Source organism: Seriola aureovittata, chromosome 5 (genome assembly GCF_021018895.1).
Source record: "Seriola aureovittata isolate HTS-2021-v1 ecotype China chromosome 5, ASM2101889v1, whole genome shotgun sequence".
Classification (NCBI taxonomy): domain Eukaryota; kingdom Metazoa; phylum Chordata; class Actinopteri; order Carangiformes; family Carangidae; genus Seriola; species Seriola aureovittata.
Genome location: NC_079368.1, coordinates 27,931,533 through 27,953,644, shown reverse-complemented (window position 1 = coordinate 27,953,644; position 22,112 = coordinate 27,931,533). Strand labels below are relative to the sequence as shown.

The 22,112-nt window shown below is 39.6% G+C and overlaps 1 protein-coding gene across 9 annotated transcripts in view; it reads left to right on the top strand.

Moving 5' to 3' along the window:
* The window catches only part of trim36 (tripartite motif containing 36), a 30,775-nt gene that overhangs the window by 5,170 nt on the left and 3,493 nt on the right, over positions 1 to 22,112 (top strand). For 3 of the 9 annotated variants that reach the window (XM_056376832.1, XM_056376831.1, XM_056376833.1), the window contains exons 3-13: positions 3,917 to 3,979; positions 7,350 to 7,696; positions 8,274 to 8,420; positions 9,610 to 9,705; positions 10,929 to 11,066; positions 11,282 to 11,397; positions 12,552 to 12,673; positions 17,999 to 18,116; positions 18,193 to 18,398; positions 20,568 to 20,751; positions 21,162 to 21,275. In XM_056376832.1, coding sequence (XP_056232807.1) covers positions 3,917 to 3,979; positions 7,350 to 7,696; positions 8,274 to 8,420; positions 9,610 to 9,705; positions 10,929 to 11,066; positions 11,282 to 11,397; positions 12,552 to 12,673; positions 17,999 to 18,116; positions 18,193 to 18,398; positions 20,568 to 20,751; positions 21,162 to 21,275 — 1,651 coding nt within the window. Of the gene's footprint in view, positions 1 to 3,916; positions 3,989 to 6,203; positions 6,285 to 7,349; positions 7,697 to 8,273; positions 8,421 to 9,609; positions 9,706 to 10,928; positions 11,067 to 11,281; positions 11,398 to 12,551; positions 12,674 to 17,998; positions 18,117 to 18,192; positions 18,399 to 20,567; positions 20,752 to 21,161; positions 21,276 to 22,112 lie in introns of all 9 variants that reach the window. The other 6 variants (XM_056376836.1, XM_056376837.1, XM_056376838.1 and 3 more) reach the window with 3 other exon arrangements.

Below are 22,112 nucleotides of genomic sequence, written 5' to 3'. Positions count from 1 at the left end.
CGGTCAGCCCGATTATCTGTTGTTATGTGAGCTGATGGAAGCTAATAATAAGGTAATTACTGCACAGGAAATGCGAGTATCAAACGCATCTTCGGCCCATTTGCTTTTAGCTTCCAAGGAAGGCCATACTAGTTTTGTGTCGGTAAAGCCGACTTCCTCTTTCATTGTCTTCCTCCCGATTCCCTCAACTTCAGTATTTAGTTCTGCTGTCGTCTCTGCAGCTGCGTTCCACAGGTGGCTGGATCCTGGGATATACCTCTATAGAAAAGAACAAAAGGTTTTAAAATATTTCTATTGTCTAAATAGAGACTGAAGGAAATATTGGATTCCCTCGCAAGTAAAATGGGCGTGAACAGGATTTCATGAACCAATAAGCAAATCTTTAGCCAATGCAAATTTAAGGTTGACAGTGAATAGGCTTCATGGAAACTATGAGCAAGACAAAAAGCATTATTGTATGATATGTGGGCAGACGCCACCCCTCCTCCCTCTCTTGTCCTAGATAAAGTAGAATAAACATAAAAATGATTTGATAATTTTACCTCTCAGCTACGATAATGTCAGTCACAACATCTTGTTTTAATCCTGTCTGCTTTTACAGGCTTCATTAAAGAGACAGCAGAGGAACTTGACAAGCTGTAGTTTTGTCTACCAAGAGAAAAGAAATGTTGACAAGCTCTCTCAAGCCCTAATTGTCTTCACTGTCTGCCTCCAATGGCCCCGGGGGCATCAAACATCCCCTTCAATCCTGCAGAGACTCATGCATTCATTCAAATGTTTTAGGAACAGAAAGAAGAGTAGCTATCACCTTTAATCAGATATACAGGTGTGTGTGTCTTTATGCACACATGAGTGAACAAAGCACATCTGTAAGCTCCTTTACGGCATTTTAAACTCTTAAATCCAAGCTGAGCTGGAGGGAGGGAAAGCTGTGGATTTGTCACATCATTTTGAAGTTTTCTGCTAAACATGTGGCACTGCTGCAGCCGAGCTTGAGTAGGTCAATGTCTAAACCTGGGAAACAGCATGGTGGGACACAAGGCTGCCTTTCTGAGGATTCTGGGCTTTAGGCCATTTCCATAAAGATGTTGTCTCGTTTGTACTTTCGTCCACTTGTCTTGACAAGACCAGAGCTGTGTCCGACTTCTGTACCACATACTAATTCTGAGAAGGTTTTGAGTATGTACTGGAAAAGTGACAACATTAAGTAGTCAAAGTAGTCAGTACGCATACTAAAAACAATTTTCTTTTTAACATTGGTGTACACTTGTGTCACACAGTGCAATGCACAAACAGAACAGGTGCTACTTTATGATGCAAAGACAGCTACAACATATCTAGAAAAACAACAGTATAAGTTTGTTGCTCTCTTTGTTATGTGGAAGTTAATGGAGGTAATGTCCACCAGTGCACATACATCATTTTATGTTAGTATATGGATTAGTAAACTAGTATGTTGTATGGAATTGGAAACTCGGGATATGGCAGAGTGGACATAAATAGCTACTATAACACCAACATTAAATGTTTTACTTTTGCTCTCACACTTTGAATGCATTTTTAGGTTTGGTGCTGACGACAAACACCTTGTATGTTCAGTAGCTGAGACTCGAATCACACCACATACTTATTGTAATCAGGGTTTGACTCTGTGGTGTGTTGATACTGGGAAACTGACAAAATAAAGTGTACTTATGTAAACTCTACTATATGTACTATTTGAGTGTGTATTGTTGTTGGCTAATGCACAAAGGAAACTGAGGAGGTGAAAAAAAATAGTGGGTTATCTTGTATAGTTACTGAACAAACGGTACACAACAAAAACTAATATAGTTCATACACTATTGTACAGTGGATTTGGGACACATCAAGTGATTTGGTGTTACCTATCCATTTAACCAAGGTGCTAAGTAACCTCAGAGCAACACTGAGAATCTAAACCAGAAGACCAGGGCTAAAAAGATCCTGAGTACACTGAGGCGAACAGCTTTTTGGGAGTTATTCAGCCATGGTTCAGAACCACTGAGTCTGGGCTCTCGAACACAGCCTCCCTCATTCAGACTCACCCCCTCCTTCAACCTGAATGAGTTCATTCTTCACTGGCAGGACTGCATCTGTTGACGCAGGAATAATCAAATCCTGCTTTTTGAGCAAACAAATCTCATGGCAGTTTGTGCACAAGGGCAACTCTTGTGTCAGTGCCACTTCAATATTCTCATTTTGAAATGTAAATTCATGCACCATTTGTCATTTAAAGTTTGTTGAACATACACTTATTTTTAGAAGTTTCTCATATGAAGAAACTTTAAGATTATTCTGTTAACATGAGCTATTAACGGATCATGTACAACTGGAATTCGCTTGAGGATTATTCAGGTTGTTCTTGTGTTTAAGTGCAGTTAATCAGCAGATTACAAAACACAAATAATCAGTGTGTTTAGGAATATTTAAGAAACCTTGAAGGACGTTATGAGCTTTACCTCCAAAACAGAAGACCAGAGTAATTCTGCAGACCGCCTTCAATACTGGGAGATCAGATCATTGGTAGTCATGGTGACACAACCTGCCTGTAAGGAATGAATGAGGGATTAGGTGAAGGGAAAGACAGAAAAGACTTAAGGCTATATTTATCAGTGTGCAGCTTGAACAAGCCTTGCTCTGCTTGGCCAGGGGAAGGCAGTTACTAAAACTCCATCAGTTTCTCAACTCCATCTTATTTTGTGTTATTCAGGCTCAAACGGAGCACAATGCCTTTATGTTCAGTTAACTCTTGACAAGTGCACTTCTAAGTTGGTCTAAGTGTTCATAAATGAACAATTTGACATATTGGGGAAATGTGCTTATTTTTTCTCTTGCCAACAGTTTGAGAAGGTTCATGTTTGTATGTATGTATGCTAAACGTGAAGCAGGGTAGTTAATGTTGCTATGCCTGTTTTTCTGTTCTCTTGCAGCACATATGCAATTTACTTAACAACCGTGGCAGATTTACCATCTAAAATGACAAAACCAGGCTTCGTCTTTAACTGTCGACGATTTCCTTTTTCTTTTAGCTGAAATGACAACTATCACTGGTAGATTTTTATCAGCTGTAGTTCTGTGAATTGGTTAAATGCTGTGTACTGTGTTTCTAGGTAATTTGTTTTAAAACAGGACCTAGAGCCTAAAATATGCTCTTGATGGCTACATCTAGGAAATCTTGATTAAAGACTGAGGCTATAGCTGCATGTTCAAGGTGAGGAGTTTAGTGAATGGTGGATCTAGTTTGTTTAATCTGTACAAAAACTGAACTGTAAAAGATGTTTTCGCCTTTGAAAAGAACCAAGCTAGCTGTTTCCAGTTTTAATGCTAATTAAGTGGAACTAGAACAAAGCGATCTATCCCTGTGGTCGAGCTTCATTTTTAGCATACAGACATGATCGGTTTTCTCATCTAACTCAGCAAGAAAGCAAAATAAGCGCATCAGCCAAAGTGCAAAACTATTCTTTCAATATAAATTGTAGACCATAGATGTCTGACGAGTACAATTATATCCCAGTAATGTAATTTTTCCAAAACAGTTCCAGTACTGAAAAGCTTATATTCTGTTTAAAGTTGCATGGCTTTGTACTCGCATGTAGACCATGCATGTTGATGGGTGCACAAATCAAGAGTTAATTGTACTTTAATATCTGTTCACATCCTGTACATGTATTTTAAACGCACTGTTTTGTATTTCACTCTGAACTGCATTACCACATTTTTTATTTTTTAACTGCAAGTTCTTTTTTTTTTTTTTTAAATTCTTTTTATTTTACTTTTAAGTTGGCTTTGTTTCTCAAATGTCAAAAATTTAACTGGTCTCACACCTCACTTCACATTATGTATTGTTTCATTTTTCTTGTTGGTCTCACCTCACTTCTCTGTTCATTGCTTGCAGCCACAGTGCGAAGGTCGTTCGGAAGTCGAGGTAGACGCGGGCTCCGTGTTTTGAGTAGCTGTAGTGAGTACAGTGTTACTAGAACCCCTGTGAAACCCTAGTTTGGTTCTACCTTTTCTCTACTTAGTCTACTTTAGCTCTTTCAACACAACCATCTAAACTCACACCATTCATTAGATATAAAATAGATTTATACTGTAGTTACTGCATTTAATGTTGAAAAGCATGCTATTAATTCATTGTTAGATACTAGGTAATAATAATTAAAATCTAAACCTTTTTTAAAAAATGTCCACTGAGCATAAAAGCGTTTTATTTATTAATTTAATTCAGTTTCACAAAGCATGTAAAGATGGTAATAAGATGAGTAAAAATTCTTCAGGTAAAACATTTTCTAACCTTGGTATTTAATTAAATCTCTAAGTAGGTTAGGAAAAACCTTAAAGCGATGATGAGTCAGCGTACGAGGAGAAGTGGCGTGGTGTGAAGTAGGAGAGATGAGAATCGAAGCGAGGTAGATTCCTCGACAGGAAGGTTGGCATGTGGCAAAACGAAATTAGAAGGAGCCAAGACTAAATTTAGTGAGAAAGGGGTGAGGATGTTGCCTGGGAGTTGAAGTGGGACAGGAATGTGTGTGTCTGCCCTGACGCCCTGGTGGGGGTGTGTGTGTGTGTGTGTGTGTGTGTCTCTGTACACTAGCTAAGCTTTGCATTCATTTTGGAAAAACATGGAGGCAAATAAAGCTGCTTTATTGCGTTGGAGAACTGTAGGTCTGTGTTGTTTCCGAGTTAAACGCACACACATACTGACGGAAAACCTACGATATGTTCGGGCTTGCGAAGATTCTTAACTGGCTTTTTTTCTGACTGATATCTGTGCCTTTAGGGTGCTGTTAATGCTTGACTTGACAATCAGAACTGTCTCAGAAACAGATTGTATGAACACAGACCTGTTTCAGCTTACCTCTAATCATTTTGGGCATGATGAATTGGGACGTGTCAGATTGCCGTCCAAGTAAAACAATCCTGAATACCATTTTCTTTTTAGTTTGATGAGGCCAACTAATGCAGTAATTTGACATGCTCAGTGGATGTTTTTAAGAAAAAATGTCATTATCTTCTTTGTTTAAAGCACAGGGGAGAATTTTGTCTCAAAAAACAACCTCTCAATACGAATCCCCTCCGGACAATAATAGACCTGGAAACTCAACCAAAAAGCAGTAAAAAAATAACAGGTGGTGTCACCAATAACAATATAATCTTTAAAAAAGAAAAGCAGGAGAAAATGAGAAGTAAAGTGATTTTATTTATTTATTTTTTCTTCAGCCTTTCAGTGAATGGATTAACATGGCATCAAACTTTATTTGCGTAAGAAATGAGGAAACATTTCCTGGATTTCCCATTTTATTATTCAATTTTTATACAAATTCTAGTCAAACATCCCCCTCTGCAGTCACTGACAGAACAAAATGCAAATACTAATGTTTGGATAGGAAAATAACATTTAACAAGCCTAAACAGAACAGACTGACTGGAACGTAAAAATACTACTACATCAGTTCAGGCATCAAACAGTGTCCTGAGATTTGTGCAGGGGAGAAAAGCCAAGCCCTTGTTTTTGCACAGCGAGATTGTAGCAGCGCTGCAATGACTCGTCAGTTTCTGCCTTCGTTCTGCCTCCATCTGTAGATCAACACACACGTACACCCTTTGCTGCAGGCAACTCCTGTCTGCTTCTTATTGGCTCACACCTGCTGTCCTGACCAGAGAAGCTGAGTCACTGTGCAGCATCCGAACATGACACACACGAAAAAAAAATCTGTGTATATACGGTAGATGTACTTCCTGTCTTTGCAGGGAGTTAAAGACTGGCTGGAGTTTATTTTCATGTAGTGACTTCACTTGTCTTAACGAGACCATGTCACCTTCATCACCCTCATCAGACAGACGTTTTTCATCATAACATCACAATGCAATTTTAAATTCACCTTTGTCTTATGGTTTCAGGTAGGAAGGGCAGTCGATATGTAGCAAACAAAGCTCAGTAGTTCAGTTTGCCGTCAGATCAGGCAGATATTGCCTCTAGGTAGTAAACTGTCCCTACACTGTCACAGTCTTCAGTTCTGCTCATGTCACACGGCATGCACACGGCTGCTTGTATCACATCATTTATATGTTTGCTGTTCTGCCTCTGCTTTTCCCTCAGCTGCACCTTTTTTGCAAAGTGCTGTTTTGAAATAGTTTCCCCGTATTTCGCTTTCCTGAGGAGTGTTTGATTTAAATTTCAGGTCCTCGGAAACGGAGTGGACATACTGGCTTGCAAACTGAGATAAATCCAGCACTCCTCGCTTCCCCTGTCCCCCACAAACGTGAAGCAATATTTTTATTTCTGCGTGTATTGAATTAAGTTTGCTGGCTTTAAGTGTGTGGTAACAGTGTTTTACAGACCCTGCTTGTGTCTGTGATGTGACCTTGTATAACAGATCCTTTTGTTTCCACCTCATGTTACTGTGTTGCTGCTTTGTTACGATGCTGCTGCATCAGTAACAAGCACAATATTGTGAGAAACTCTTGAAAGCAGTTCTGCTTTAAGAGGAGTTTTGTCATGTGGAAGTAAGTGTTGTTGCATTGAACTGGACATGTGATAATAAAGTTCAATTGCTAGAATTTAGTTTTTTTTAATTTAAAACTTAAGTTCTATTTCAGTGTAATTCAGTTGCATTGCTTGGTTTAAAAATTCTGGGCTTTGTCACATTGCATTACTTTTATTTTCTGTCTGGAATTATTTCCTTTTGTCCAGATCATTGTGAACACTACTCTTCCCTCCTGTGGTAAACATTGAATGACTTGCAGTGTAAAACTGATTTCTCATAAAGACCTATGTATTCTTTATAAACTCCAAGGATGCTATCCTCCCCATGACTATCCTGTATCTCCTCATTCTTCCACCTGCCCCAGGAGTCTTGCACCGTCTCTCTTCCTGGACTTTATTTCTCTGTATGACGACTGCTCGATTATATCGCCTGGTGTTTTGCTCCATACATCCACGTCTCTATTGAGTAGTGGTCATTGTGGAAATAAACCATAAACGGAGACATGCTGAGGCCCTATTTGTGAAGGCTTGATATTTTCATACGGATAATCAAAGGCATTTTTGTCTTTAGATCATACTTGGAAAGTCAGTGCCGATGATGTAATGCAGCTTTTGTGAAACTCGGCCCAGAATCTGTTGAACACAAATGGGGCCACACATTTTTCATAGCCCCTCTTTGATTCTCTTGGAAACTATTCCTTCACTGTAATTTGAAGTCAAAGAACATTGTTGTTCACATGTCAAAATAGAGCCTCAGACAAGACTGGAAACTGGGTGACCCAAGGCCAGGAATCTATTACACATGATCTTATCTGACTTTTCCTCCTTCGCTCTCCTCCAGGCTCTATCTCGTCCCCGGGATGGCGCAGAGGGTCTGTGACTCCCAGAGTCACCACCATCTCATGCCCAGGTTGCCAGCATGACATTGACCTTGGCGAGCGCGGCATCAGCATGCTGTTCCGTAACTTCACCCTGGAGAGCATTGTTGAGCGCTACCGCCAGGCTGCCCGTGCCGCCGTGGCGATCATGTGTAACATCTGCAAGCCTCCACAGCAGCAGGAAGCCACGAAGAGCTGCATGGACTGCAAGGCTAGCTATTGTAACGAGTGCTTCAAGCTGCACCACCCATGGGGCACGCCCAAAGCTCAGCACGAATATGTTGGTCCCACAACGAACTTTAGACCCAAGGCAAGTGTCATCACTGGTCATCTTTTTCTGTATTTCTCTGTGGTTTCCAAACACCCAAACAAACTATTCATTCAGTTGGACTATGAACAGTCTGAGGTGATAAGATGTCACATGAGTCAAACATAAACATTAGCAAGTATAGATTTCCTTTTAAAAGGTTGAATGGATTAGAAATGTTTACTAAGGATTCAGATGTTGGTGAATGTAAACAGCTTGAAATCTGTCACTGTCAGGTTATATTGATCATTAATTGCTAGCCAGCAATGCCTCTTAATTGAGTGGCCGTCCGACAATTTGATTCACTGATCTTAGAATACTTTAAAATACTCTCAGATGAACTTCTGATGGGGATTTTGGCAGAAATTCTATTTCAAGACGCTTCAGGAAATGGCTCACAGATAGCTGTCTAGATGCTTTTCGAAATATGGGTCATCTTCCTGTTTCACTTCAGCTAGTTTTTGATCACCGACGTGTAAAAGAAACCTGCATCAGCCTGTACTGTCAAACATTGCAGTTATGTGTGTGTGTATGTATTTGTTGGTGTAATTTTAAGTCATTGTTCTGTTAAATATCCCAGGTGCTCATGTGCCCGGAGCACGAGATGGAGAAGGTGAACATGTACTGTGAGGTCTGCAGACGACCTGTGTGTCACCTCTGCAAGCTGGGAGGATCCCACGCCAACCACAAAGTCACATCCATGAGCAGTGCCTACAAGATCCTCAAGGTGACACAATCAGATCTGTTACACTTTGAGAACAGATAGTTTGGCAACTGTGTGTGATTGTTTTGTTATCTGCAATAGCTAACACAGTACTGGCTTATGATAACAAGGATTAAATTGAAGCTTGTATACAATGCCACTGTTAGTCAAGGCCTGAAATAGTCATGGCCAAGCAAATCAGCTTTGCTACTTCAGCTTATTCATGTGTTTACACTGAAAATGCCAATAACAACTGATCTTACTTAGTAGGTTACAATTGTACAATTTACACGCCCCCCCCCCCCCCCCCCCCCCCCCCCAGAAGTTCAGTCTAGTGTCACTAGATGTACATAACTGTATTTAATAACCTGAAACTGAGTAAAAGCCTTTTGATGAGTAACATCCTCCCATTCGGTGGGATTAGTTGGGCTATAGCTAATCTATTTAACAAAACCTTCTCATCTCTCAACCCTCTCATCTGCTGCTGTAATATTAATGCCTGACCTGTACCTGTGCCTGTACCTGTACCTGTACCTGTGCTGGCATGCACAGACACTGGACTGTAGATATAAATCTCTCTTTGTTGGAAACCAAAACCCAGACTGGCTAAGTGGGTTAAAACTAATTGGCCTTGCATGTGGTCATCAGTAGAATTAATTTCAATCAGTCTGAGTGTTTGGTTTCGCTTCTGTGAGACCATTTGTTCTCCATGATTTCGTGTGAACTGTATCTTCAAATTGTTGGAAGGCGTATCAGATGTCCTGAACAGTCCTGGAAACCTTTGTCATTCCGGAAGTAGTTTGGTCATATCATGAATGTTGTTTGACATGGCTGCACCCACTGAAACAGGCTGCACCCACTGAAACAGGCTGCACCCACTGAAACAAGGCTATCACACTCTGCATGTGTCCAGAACTTTATATGCATCTGGGAATGCTGCAGGTTGCAGCTGCGGTCATGAATAATGTAAGATGAGAGGAAAATGTTGTGCTCGCATTCCCAAACTTCAGCTCTGACATTAGTAGAAACTGATAAAATCCCACTCGATTCTTTACAATAGCATGTATTCCGATGACGTTTTGCATGTATGCCTTAAATCACAGTTGTGTAAGTCATATTGTCTCGTCTTGGTGCTGCGTCCATGTGTACATGTTTCAGATTTAAAGACCTTAAGAAATCTGCTGCAAATTCTGCCTATCCTTTTCCTCACCAGGAGAAGCTGGCCAAGAGTATCCATTACCTCATCAGTAAAGAGGACCAGGTCAGGACTCAGATTACTGAGCTTGAGGTGCTCATCAATCAGACTGAGGTAAGAGAGCTGACTCATGCTGCTGCAAACGCCAACATCCTTTTCCCACTCCACGCCTAAAATGTTACAGTATACACTGCAGAGTTTTTAGCCTACTTGATTTTCAAAATCAAAATAATTTTCCCTTCATTTACTGTCCTTTTTATCCCCTTTTATTGTCCTTGATTTTTTTATGTATTTATTTATTTATTTATTTATTTTTTTAACTAAAGAATGAAATTGTTTTTGTTTTACAAACTTTTTGTATTTAACAACAGCATACAACTCATTAATCAACAGGCAAAATGACTGGATTTAAAGTTTCTTCAATCCATTTTCTGAATAATGTAATAGATATTTTATATTTAAATATTTTTTATTAATTTCCTATTTTAGACTTATCCTTTCAGGTCTCCAACTTCCCCTCCACTCCTGCTTCTTAGAGTTGTCTTAACATTTCTTAATCTTTTCTAACCCTGTGTGTCACAACTCTCATCCCCCCTTGAATGTAACACACATATTCACATAATGAATATGTGTGTTAGTCCCTGTATATACAGCTTTTTTTTTTTTTGTTTTACAGAATACAAATATTTATATAGCTTTCTCAAAACCAGCCTGTTAAGTTGAGGAACAATTACATGTCTCTGTGTACGAATAAGGAAGGTCACTAACCAAACAGTATGCAAACCACACAAACAAGGAAACGCAGGATGTGCTGACGAGTTTCCCTCGTGCATGTCTGGGTTTCAGACTGTGAGCTTCTTCCCTCTTTTCTTTGATGCTTCTCTGAATGGATAGTGTTTAAATGAGCTACACTTTCATTGTTTATAAGAGCAAAGTGTGTGTGTCTAATATAGATGGTAGGATAATGGGATAATCATCTGAAAAAGGAAGTGTCACTGTGTGAGGTAAACCTTTAGGCTTCTACTTAAATATTAAGCATCTGTCAAACGAAGGTATAAATACATCAATTAACATCATAATGCTGAATGGTTATAGTTGAATCAAGTAAAACTGTACCTTTTACTGTCTGTTTCCTCAATAGTTTTGTGAGGAGTAGAAAAGATGACAGCAATCATCACCCATCAGATAGTTTGAAATTGTACCGATGATTGTGTCTTGTGACTCTGAAGAGTGTTTATGTATACTACAGCCTATATATTGATTTAGGGAGGGAAATATGAAAAGAGAATTTGATTTAGTTTGCACAAATTAATGTCAAACTTGTCTCCTTCATAAAGGAAAATGGCCAGCTAGCAGAGCGTCGAGCCAACGAACACTTTGAGCGTCTGTTTGAGACGCTGCAGGAGAGGAAGTCAGAGATGCTGAGATCCATTGAACAGTCTCGTAGCCGACGCCTGAACCAACTCAAGGGCCAGGTATAAAATACTAGGACTGAATTTCATTTCTGTTGTTTATCCTCTACATGTATGCATGCTTCTTTACTTATTGTATTCTTAGCTGTGGCAGTTAGAGTACTTTTTTTACTTTCATAGATCTGTGTGGAAAGGGGTGAAAACAAGCCTATCTTTAAAGATGCTGTTAGAATGACTGCAATTATGAAATGCAATGTCTGTTTATTAATATTCCCCAGGTGGAGGAGTACCAAGGCATGCTGGAGAACAGTGGTCTAGTGGGCTACGCTCAGGAGGTGCTGAAAGAGACGGACCAGTCCTGCTTCGTACAGACTGCAAAGCAGCTGCATGTCAGGTACAGCTGGGTGATACTGGCTTAATCCTTTTATAACAACATCTTTGACTCAATACATTTATTTACTCAAATCAGACAAGGAAAACAACATGTATGGAGTATTACAATATTATAAGGAAAATCCTACTCACTTTTTGATATTAATGATACCTACAATGTATTAGCATGTCTGGTGCCATTAATGATGTACATAGAGGTTTGCAAAATAAGCTAAAGGCTAGCATCAATAAATACATTTTCACAAAGCAGTTAGTGATTTACAACAACAGGATGTATTTAAATTGTTGTTGTTTTAAAGTAACATTTAAATGGGGAATGTGAATTAAATAGAATTGTCATCACCTACAAAATTTTATCATAAAACTTAAGCATCAGTCAATTAGAGTGACATAATCAACAACATTAACAGTGCACTGAAGCCTGACTGAAGATGGACAGTAATGGTTATTCATAGCTTTTACCCACTAAAATCCTGACTGTAAACTGTCAAATCAATAATTCAGCAGGTTACTACTCATTGCCTGATATAAATTCTTTACAGATTACAGAAGCTAAACATTGTTTAACAAGTTCCACAGTCACCGACTGAAATCTGCTATGACTCTTTTCGTGTTGTTCACATACATCATTAGCGACGCCTTCCTGTTTCCAGTGGGATTTGGTCAGTTTTATTTTAGTGTTCAATCTGATTATGTGTTTGAGGGACTGGAGTGTGTCAGGAGCAGACAAAGCCACGTGCAGAGGTTACCAAACTCAAGGGCAATTAAGGAAAGTCCAGTCGACACTGTCTTCTGCTCTAAGCTTGATCTCCATTAACAGCTTTGGATAATCAGGGAAACTTTTCACTCCCAAGAGCATGATACTGTGGCCTTCAGTTTTCTCCAGTTGACAAACTCTTGGTTTTTAATCTGCTGTTTCACTTAAGAAAGATAATATAAATATAGATACAGCTGACTATTATACTATTAAAATTATGTTACATAACAACATAATATGATTGGAACTTAATATAACTGAGAGGAAAAGTCCTCCTGCTATGAATAGCAGTCTGTGTCCTTGTTATGTTGAGCTTACAAAAGTGAGTTTAAGTTGCTCAGAATCGGCCTCCAGTGATGGCGATTTCATCACGTTATATCTGTCTTGTGTGTCTTCAGGATCCAGAAAGCTACAGAGTCTCTGAGGACCTTCCACCCTGCAGCCACCCCCTGCTTTGATGAGTTTGTGCTGGAAACATCCAAAGAAGAAACTCTGTTGAAAGAGATGTGTTTTGGTGGAGGTATGACCAATTTTATTTCAGTTAAATTGTGTGAGGTGAAAAATAAACATGCTATTTTGCTCACGATTATTTTTATGCTCCATGCCATCATCTTCTCAGGAACACTCTTGCATCAAATCTTTACCAAAAGCAAGGTTCAGGAATTGAATGTGGGTTTGGGTTTGAAATTTTGATCCATCAAACATGTTTTACAGACTTTGTGAACCTTGTTTTCCAGCGGCTTCTGTGCTTTAATATTCTTCCATCGATGTGATGTTTGGTTTTCACACATCATGAGTTTATCAGGAAAACATGGTGATGTTTTCTGCTTCTGTTCAGCTCTGAACATGAAGACCCTGTGAACTGTGCTGTGCTAAAAGGTCAGAGGTCATCTGTGGGCAGCTAAATTGGATAAACAGGAAGAAGAACCCTGGATATAGTCAAAGCAGATTTTGCTCCTCTGTGAAGCTTTGTTCTGGTCTGCTGGTTTACAAAGGCTTGTTATATTAAGGACACATCAGGTAGAAGTTTCCCAGGGATGAATGGATACACACTTTTTTTAATTTGCCCTGGCAAAGTCTTTCCATTTTAGATTTACTCAGTTTTATGAGACCATGAGGCAAAAGAGCAAATTGTTGCTGACTGATGCTCAAGCAAGAGGACCATTCATGTGGCCAATGATAATGCATCACACTGTCAGTCCAGGTACAATCATTTTTCCAATGCAAACTTGAAATATTAAACAAACTTAGAGATATTTTAAGTTTGTCAGGTGATAAACAACAGTGTCCTTCTTTGTAAACCATTCATTTTTATTCTATAAATTTAATCTTGAAAGTGTTGATGAAAATTTTAATTTATCTTGAGAATAAATATCTGTGAGCTTTAATAGCCGAGCCACTTAGACAGACATCAGACATAACAAATAATCAATAAAAGCTGCTATTAGCAAAGGTCAAAAGTCCGTAGATAATCGAGCAGGTTGCAAAAATTTCTCGATAAGGAAGTGGAATCACAGAGGGTCACTGAAAGGTAACATCTTCATCAACCTAAAGGTGACAGTCTTTGGCTTGACTCATCAAGCAGCTGGACAGATATGCATATTGCAAAATATGGTCAAAACTTAGTCATTGTCAGATTAATTTGTTTGCTACCATATCTAGAATTCAGCTTATATACTTATCTAAAGCTGGAGAATTGTACGTACTAAACTGTAGTTATGCTTATTCTAATCGCCCATTATTGCATTAACGTAAGCAGAGCACGATATTTATATCGGATCTACTGTACTAACATTTATACCTTAAATTGGATGATAGGATTGGAGATCGGAACAGACTTGTTACGGTTGAGTGATGGTTGTCGACATTTGGCTGCGTGTGGCCGAGGCTCGTTTCAAATGCCTTTTTTACTGTGGCTCGTATCTAATGTGACAACATCATGTGTGTCAGTGTCTGGGAGGGAGCGCGGGGTTGAATATCATTGCAGATAGAGACAGTAGGTTGTGACACATTCAGTCATAGGAAGTCAATAACAGATGACTGGTGTTTGGGGCAGGTTTGGGGCATCCATCGCTGTTCAGTGTCAACACGAGGCAAAGCTTTGAGTGGCAGCTGTGCTTCTAGACCTTAGCCTTCAAAAAATGTCATTAGAGAGGGATTACTTGTTGCTGACATTGTAGACAACCCTGAGGCCTCTCTTGGTGCGGAGACATTATTCCTCAAGTGGATGAAACTAAACAACTGACAGTTATCGCAGTGGCTGGGACTAGGATGAGTTTGTGGCTGTGGGCCTTTGTTGCATCACTGGAGAGCCCCCCTGTTAGTTTGTTTAAAATCAGTGATGTGAGATTCATCTCGGAGGCTGCAGTTGGCTCTTTCTGTACGAATCATCAAAAGAAACGGATAATTATCAAATTACAGTGGAGTTGATGGTTTGATAAAGGAACCACTTTAATCCACTTTGCTAAATGGATAGAAAGTGTATCTGTCACAAGTGATGCAGGTTTTCCAGAAGTATTTCTTTGGGTGTGAACTTTTAAGATCTTTCTGGCCAAATTGTCATTGAATCATCAGATATTCAACGGACACAGTGAAAAAAGCAGTAGGATGTAATAAGGAAGAAAAAGTCACATTAAACACAACTCAGTGAACTATTCAATCACCACAACATAGTATGCAAAGATGACTTGAATTGTTTAAAGCATTCAGGCAATTTATTAGCTGTTGATAGCAACTGATTTCACCATCTGTGACTAAATGCAAAAACTTATTACTTATTACAAATAATTGGTGTTGATGTTTCTATGAATGTTGTTGTTTTTATTTACAATTTTTGTAACAGTTGGTTATTTTCTGTTTTTATTAGAATATTTTCATAGTGTTTAAACCAAATTAGCAGAAAATTAACATGTAATTCCATACAAATCAAGTTTGATTGCGATTTGTACTATAAATGGAGCTTAAACTTCATTGAAATTTTAACCTGGTAAAACTAGAAAAATCTCTCAAATTGCTGTGTATCTATCATTCTTCTGTGGAGGTGATTTGTGTCAGTAACACTTTGAGACATAAACTGTAGATGAACAGTGTTACTACATAAGGATATTTCTAAATGGAAATAAACCTGCATCTTCCGATCCTCAAATTATTCTATAGTTCGTCTGTTCTGCAGTTTTCTTTTTGTTTAAACCATAACCTGAGATCATCCTGACCAATAAATATCGACTAAATTGTTGTTCTTGAATTTGCTTATTTGGTTATTAATTCTCTTATGATGCCTATAGTGGAGTTTTTCATGTAAGAAGGTTCCCTAAACGAATCAGTGCTGCATGCGGCAGTTGGGTGGCAGTCATATTGATGTGTGTCTTTTTAATCTACGTGGCCTGCGGGACTTGATGGTGCTCTTAGTTTGAGCTTAGAGAGAGAGAAAAGAAGCAGTGGGGGCATTTATATACTGCAGTAATTTAATTGAAGTCTTGGCAGCAGTGAAGAACCACTACAGTGTCTCTGAATAATACCCCTAAGCCCTCATAGATCCATTATACAGGAAACTGAAAGCTGTCCATTATTGTCCTTGATGAGTTTGTTTTGTCCTCAGCTCAAGTGGCAAAAACATCAGTTGAGTGTGAAGTCTTTTATACGATCGCCAGCCTTCTTGATGTATAATGTTGTATGTGTTGGATTTTGTTCAGTGCCTATAGCTTATCCATGCTTTTTTTTACGACATCCCTTCCTCTCTTGGATAACGGCGTATTTGTGCTCTCCCATGTTAACCCAGCTGTGCCCTTGCTGCAGATTTTGACCCCATGCTCTGCTTCTCAAGAGGCTTTGAAAGACTATTATGTCAAGTATAAATGCCCATTTGTGGTCCATTTCAATTTGGAGTTTCTTTAAAAATGTCAGGCTGAGAAGAATGTTTTTCTCAACTAGTTTCCACTTTAAGTCAGCCGTAATATGTTACAGCACAGGATACAGTTTATTTGAGCAGATTATAAGGGAGTGACAAGTTGAAAGTCAAATTCTCTCACATTTTCAGAGAGAGCAGTGGAATGAAAATGGACACAACAGAAAGCAGCTCCCTGCAGTGTAACTTGGCCTTGGTGCTGTCTGCCTGGCAGCAGTCTGTCCTGTATGTGATCAATAGTGCTGTTTTTTTTTTTTGCCTGCTGCGCTGGATGGCTCACTGCCCCATTTGGTCCTTGCCTCTTGGTCCATCTGTTGGAAATGGGTGGAGAAAAAAAAGACATGATTCATAAGACATTATATATAAGACATGTATCTCTTTTGTAATTTGTGATATACACTGGAGTTGTAACTCATTACTTTCCTTGCTTTACTGCTCATCTGATATGAGGTTGAGGTGTAATTCTGTTGTTGCAGGGGTTAAGATGGGAGGAATTAAAGTCTTGAGTGTCTTGACTCAGGATATTTAGTTTTATAGTTTATTTGAAAGGGATTGTTTCAAGTGGTCAACAGATGAAAATGAGAGGTTGGAGCTAGAGTTGGCCCGTAAGATGGTTTTCCATCCATTTGCCTTTAGGATTGTATTCATATTTGATGTTTAGGGTGCCTTTTAGCTTTTTGCAAAGTTCAGGCATGACACCAGGAATGAGAAATGTCATCTTCTTTTAATCCTGCATTATCTAATAATGTACCCTCTATAATGTATCTGCTCAGTATAGTATGTTACCAGCATGGCATGTAATTGCACATGAAAATGCGTTGGGCTATAAAAGGACAGAAGCTCATGAAGGAGAGCTGTGTCACTTTGCAGACTGAGGATTAGCCAATTGACTTTGGAGAAAGCTCAGCAGTGGTAGTGACACTGGTCAGCGAGGGGAATCCGTCTCTATGGGAAAAGAGCATTAGAAGTGGGAGGTATCGGAAATGTCAAAAGAAGAAGAAAATGGGAATTCTCACAGGGAGAGTATTAGATGTATAGAAAAATGTCTTGATCTTAGAGAGACGGCAACCTATATATGGTGACAGTAATGTAGAGAGAGAACTGTAAATGATAAGGTAAGAGCAATCCTTACACAGTGGATGCGGCTGACATAAATGAGAGGACAGATGGGAAGTGGGCTGTTGGTATGAAAACCTAAAGTCAGAGCTAGACAGATTGATGCTTCGTAGGAAATCCTTACAACCACCAATAGGAGGAAAAATAACAAATGTGAGAAAGTGGAATGAAAGGGAAAGTGGAAGAGAGGTGGTGGTGGTGGTGGTGGTGCTTTGCAAAGTGCATTTCCTGACACTGAGTCTGTGAAAACCTCTTAACAGGCTCCATTATGTAAGATGGTCTTGTCCATTGTCCTGAGTGGATAGTTCTGATCCTAGCAAACCTAATCTTTGCTGCACTTACACAGCTTCATTTGCTTCAGCTCAAGTTATTGAGCTGAAGTACTGTACTTAGCATGATTAAGACATTTTACTGGAATTCCCTTGTGTTTGTAGTCGTTTTTCCATTTATGCATAAGGTCCGTTACATCTTGCTAATCACCACAAATGAGTGTTTCAGTATTAACCCCTGTCATGTGCAATGTGTTTAAGCCTGGACAAAAATGCATTTTATTGCTCAATTTTGGCATTGCTTTGAAATTAGATTTTTTGTTGGCTGCATATCTCTCTCTCTCTCTCTCACACACACAAACACATTCACACGTCAAACGTTATATTTTCGAGCCCTTCTCTGTCACAGACTGAAAAAACACAAGGTCTACTTGTTTGCTTACCACAAATCATAATTAGGTGAAGGATGGCCTATGTTGAGAGTCTTGATTCTCCGATTACTCAGATTCTCTTCATTTTGCTAACTGGTTATCACGGTTTTCTTCTCTTTATGCAGTTCCAGACCCTCCTCTGATTGACCTGTCCCACAGCAGAGTCTATAATGAGGCCTCAATCTGCTGGAGGCTGTCTGATGATCATCTGCCAACAGATCACCACGTGGTTGAGTACCGCAGGTGGGCGCAAACACACAAAGAAATAACAGCAAGATCAACAGACAAGCTATTGACTTTGATTTTCTTTTTTCTCCAGACTCAGTGGCCCAGGTCACTCCCCATCCCAGGAGGACGGTGAGGACAGTGGGGTCTGGAGGGCTACAGACAGGGTGTATGGTCCCAGCGCTGTGGTGTGTGACCTGGAGCCTGACAGCCTGTACTCCTTCAGGGTGCGAAGCTGCAGGAACTCCATGTTCAGCCCCTACAGCCCTGAAGTCACCTTCCACTCACCACCTGCACCTGGTAAGCTGGGGATGTGGGGAAGTTTTCCATATAGTTGACAATTTGTTGCATATAATCAATACAATCTATGTCATTGCTGATGCCAAGTGCAATGTTAATTATGCACGGGATTAGGCTCCTGACTGTCGAAGAACCAGCCCCTGTTATTGGGCCTCTTTTGGCCAAGGCAACGGCTAAGCTCTTCTGTCCCTTTTTACTTCCCTGAGCACGTGTGAGTGTTTAGCGTTTAGCACTGGGCTTGATTTTAGGAAGATTATCAGATGGCAGATGCTTCACTGTTTTTTTTTTTTTTTTTTTGAAATTTTGAATTGTCTTGTCGCCAGCATGCAGGAGGTAATGAAGCACAATGGTGTTTTAGTTTATCACCATGGTAATGGCTTTTGTTTCAGATGGCTGAAACCAATATAGCTTTTGTCTGTGTGTGGGGGTGGAGGCAATGTGACAGCTTGGACGAAGAAACCTGCAGTCGCATCTGTTGCTGGCATTTTAAGCTTGCCTGACAGACGCAAGGTGGAATTCATTAAAAACGATCATCATCCCCAACCATCTGCTGAACTTGAATTTGAATCATATTTTCCCAGTAGGGGACTGTATCACTTTGGTTTTTATTCTGCCTAGCAATCATCCCATTCTCTTCGTTTAGACTGCCTGTACACATACCTGTCTACTCTCGGTGTAAAAGTCCTTGCTGAGGTGTTTTCTGTAGCAGTGTCACTTCCCAGAAATCACTACACGTTTTCACCTTCCACGGCAGAGGCCTGCATCTGTTGCACACATGCATCCATGACATGTCAATCTCTGATCTGATATGGCTTTGTTTTGATTTGTGTCCTTGTCATTTGTGTTGTGATTGGTGCTTTCACATTCCTGTGCTCCCTGGTTCGTGTAAGACTGAGCGACCGGATTCACTGTGCATCAGTAATGAGGTGGAATTTCAGGCCAGGATGACAAAACATGCGCGCATGCACTCACATGCACGCACCCCGTTACTCATGATGAATATGAGGGGGACACAGTTGAGATTTAGACAACAAAGGGCTTCTTCAGAAATCCCCGCACTTAAAATGATGTCCTTGTTTTCGGGCCCCCTGGCTACAGAACGCCCAGATATCAATGACTGACTGTTAAAAGATCCCTTCAATAAATATCAAGGTCTAGTTAACTGCATGTGAAATTTAATATATATTTGCTTTGGGACTAATTCAGTGCTGCATCAACTGTTTGCCACCATTTTTTTGTATTTTCATTGAATGACTGGTAACATCATTTTACAGTACCAAGCAAATGTCACAGGTTGTTTTGCAACATGGATGTAGGTATTTTCATATTAAAGATGAACTGATTCCGAATATAAGACGAATAAGATCAGCTGATCTGGTTTTTGATGACACAACCGGTGTCAGTGAGCAAAAATAATCAAGTCCAAATTTCATCATTATAGAAGCTTGTATGTGCCAAAAATGCATAAAAATAAGCCAGTTTACAGATGTCTCTGACATGGCACTGCATTACATGATAGGATTCCAGTCCAGCCGGACAGGATGGCTGTCAGTATCAGTGCATCCCTACTACATAACTGCACATAAAGCTGCAGCATTGGTGGCTGTTCACCCTTTAGGCAGGCTTATACTATTATCATTATCATGCCCTAGTTAGTATAAGGACTTCCCTAGATGCATGCAAATGAACCGGTCTTCCCCAGTGTAGACCTCATATTGCATAGGATGGTTGAGTGAACAGGCATAATCATGTCAGCCTTCATGTATGCTGGATTATGGTAATTGTGGCCTTTGGGCAATAAACTATTTATAGAATGTGTTTAATTGCATCCAGATGAGAAATATAAATGGCAGCTACACATAAGAAATGAGGATTGAGTGTCATTGCGCTGTTATTCTTCATAGTGTGATGATAATGGCAAGTAGGTCTTTGTGTGGCTTTTTAAGATTGTGCTATAGCGCCCTCATGTGTCAGCCTTGGGCTCCTACTCTTTCCTACCCAAACTGAAAACACAGGGAATAAACTGTGTGTGTGTCTGTGTGTGTTCAACAAAATCACTTCTCCTGAACTTAATCTGTTTTTCTCCTCTTCTGAATTCTTTCTCTTGCTGTCCCCTCCTCTACCACTGTCTTCCCTGTCCACCTTTCCCCCCCATCTCTTCACATCCAGCTTTTGGTTTCCTGTTCAGTGATAAGTGTGGCTTCAGTACGGAGCGACTCATTCTAAACAAGCGACGGGACACCGTGGAGAGCGTAGCAGGCATGGGCTTCCTCCTTGCAGCAGAACGTGTGCAGACGGGCAGCTATATTGGACTAGACTACATAATTGGGGACACGGGCATCTCTCAGGGAAGGTATGCCAAAAACAGACAAAGAAGCTGTGTCCAGCAGCATGCTTTATTTGCTAAATAACAAACTACTGTTGCAAAGTGATTAATTATACGATTTCTTTGAAAGGAAAACAGGAATGAGCTGTACGCACGTTAGTCATTTATAGTTAAATCTAGGGGAAAATGACAAAACACAAGGAACACACAATGTGCTCATTAAGGTGGTAGCACTATTAAATTGTCATTTCTGTACGATTCTTATCAGGCTCCATTCAGAAAGAGCGAGATTCACTAATTATTTAGGAGAATTTTACACCAAGGATATCGGAGGACACATTAGAAAATAAGTGTTTCAGTAGGCAATGAATGGGTCATTATTATAATTTCCAGTAAAACCTGGTGTAAAGAATGGAATTGCTCTGCTTGTTTTGCAGACACTACTGGGCCTTCAAGGTGGAGCCATACTCCTACATGGTTAAAGTTGGTGTGGCCTCTGACTCAAAGCTGCTTGAATGGTTTCACAATCCTAGAGATACCAGCAGCCCCAGGTAAATCCAAGCACATGTCTATAACACATGATTATCATTTACAGTTTGTCCATAATGAACAGACATTTTCAGCAACTCGAACCAAAATGTACAAAGTCTTTTTTTTTTTTTTTTTTTTTCCCCAACCTTAACATACCTGACCACACACAGACACACACAATCTCATTACAGCGATAAGTGTTTGAGTCACACCTAATCCTGTGATGTAAGAGAACCAGCATAAACTGGTTAAGAGCTTACTCGCAGACAAAGCCTGCCTCACTGGACCGGCTCATGTAAAAGCATGTTTAGGAACACATTCCTTATGCAAATACATTTTAAGTATATGGTAAAATGGTGAAAAACATCAGGCAGCATTTAACCATTCATTAGAAAGGCTGAGTATGCATTTTTCCCTCGTAAGAAAATGCCAGAAAAAGCATGCTCTTGTGAAATGGTTAACATGACTGTAGCAGAGACTGTAGCTCTCAAATTTTACAGTAGAGATTAAATGATCAATCAATTAGTTAACTGACAGAAAACAAATAGGTATATAATTGATTCATTGTGCAGAATTCACAGTTTCAAACATCTTAAAATGTGAATATTTGTTCAGTTTTCTTTGTCTTTCTTTGATTGTACATTGACTGTATTTGTGTGTTTTGGCCTGTTGGTCAGACACAACCAGTTATTTGAAAACATCATCTTAGGCATTTGGAAAATGTGATGGGCTTTTTTCTCTATTTTTCTGTTATTTAATTGACGAAGCAGTTGAGGAAATAATCAGCAGACAAACTGATAATGAAAATAATCACTTGTTGTAGCCTTAACGAGCGATGTTAGCCAGAACTCATTCTT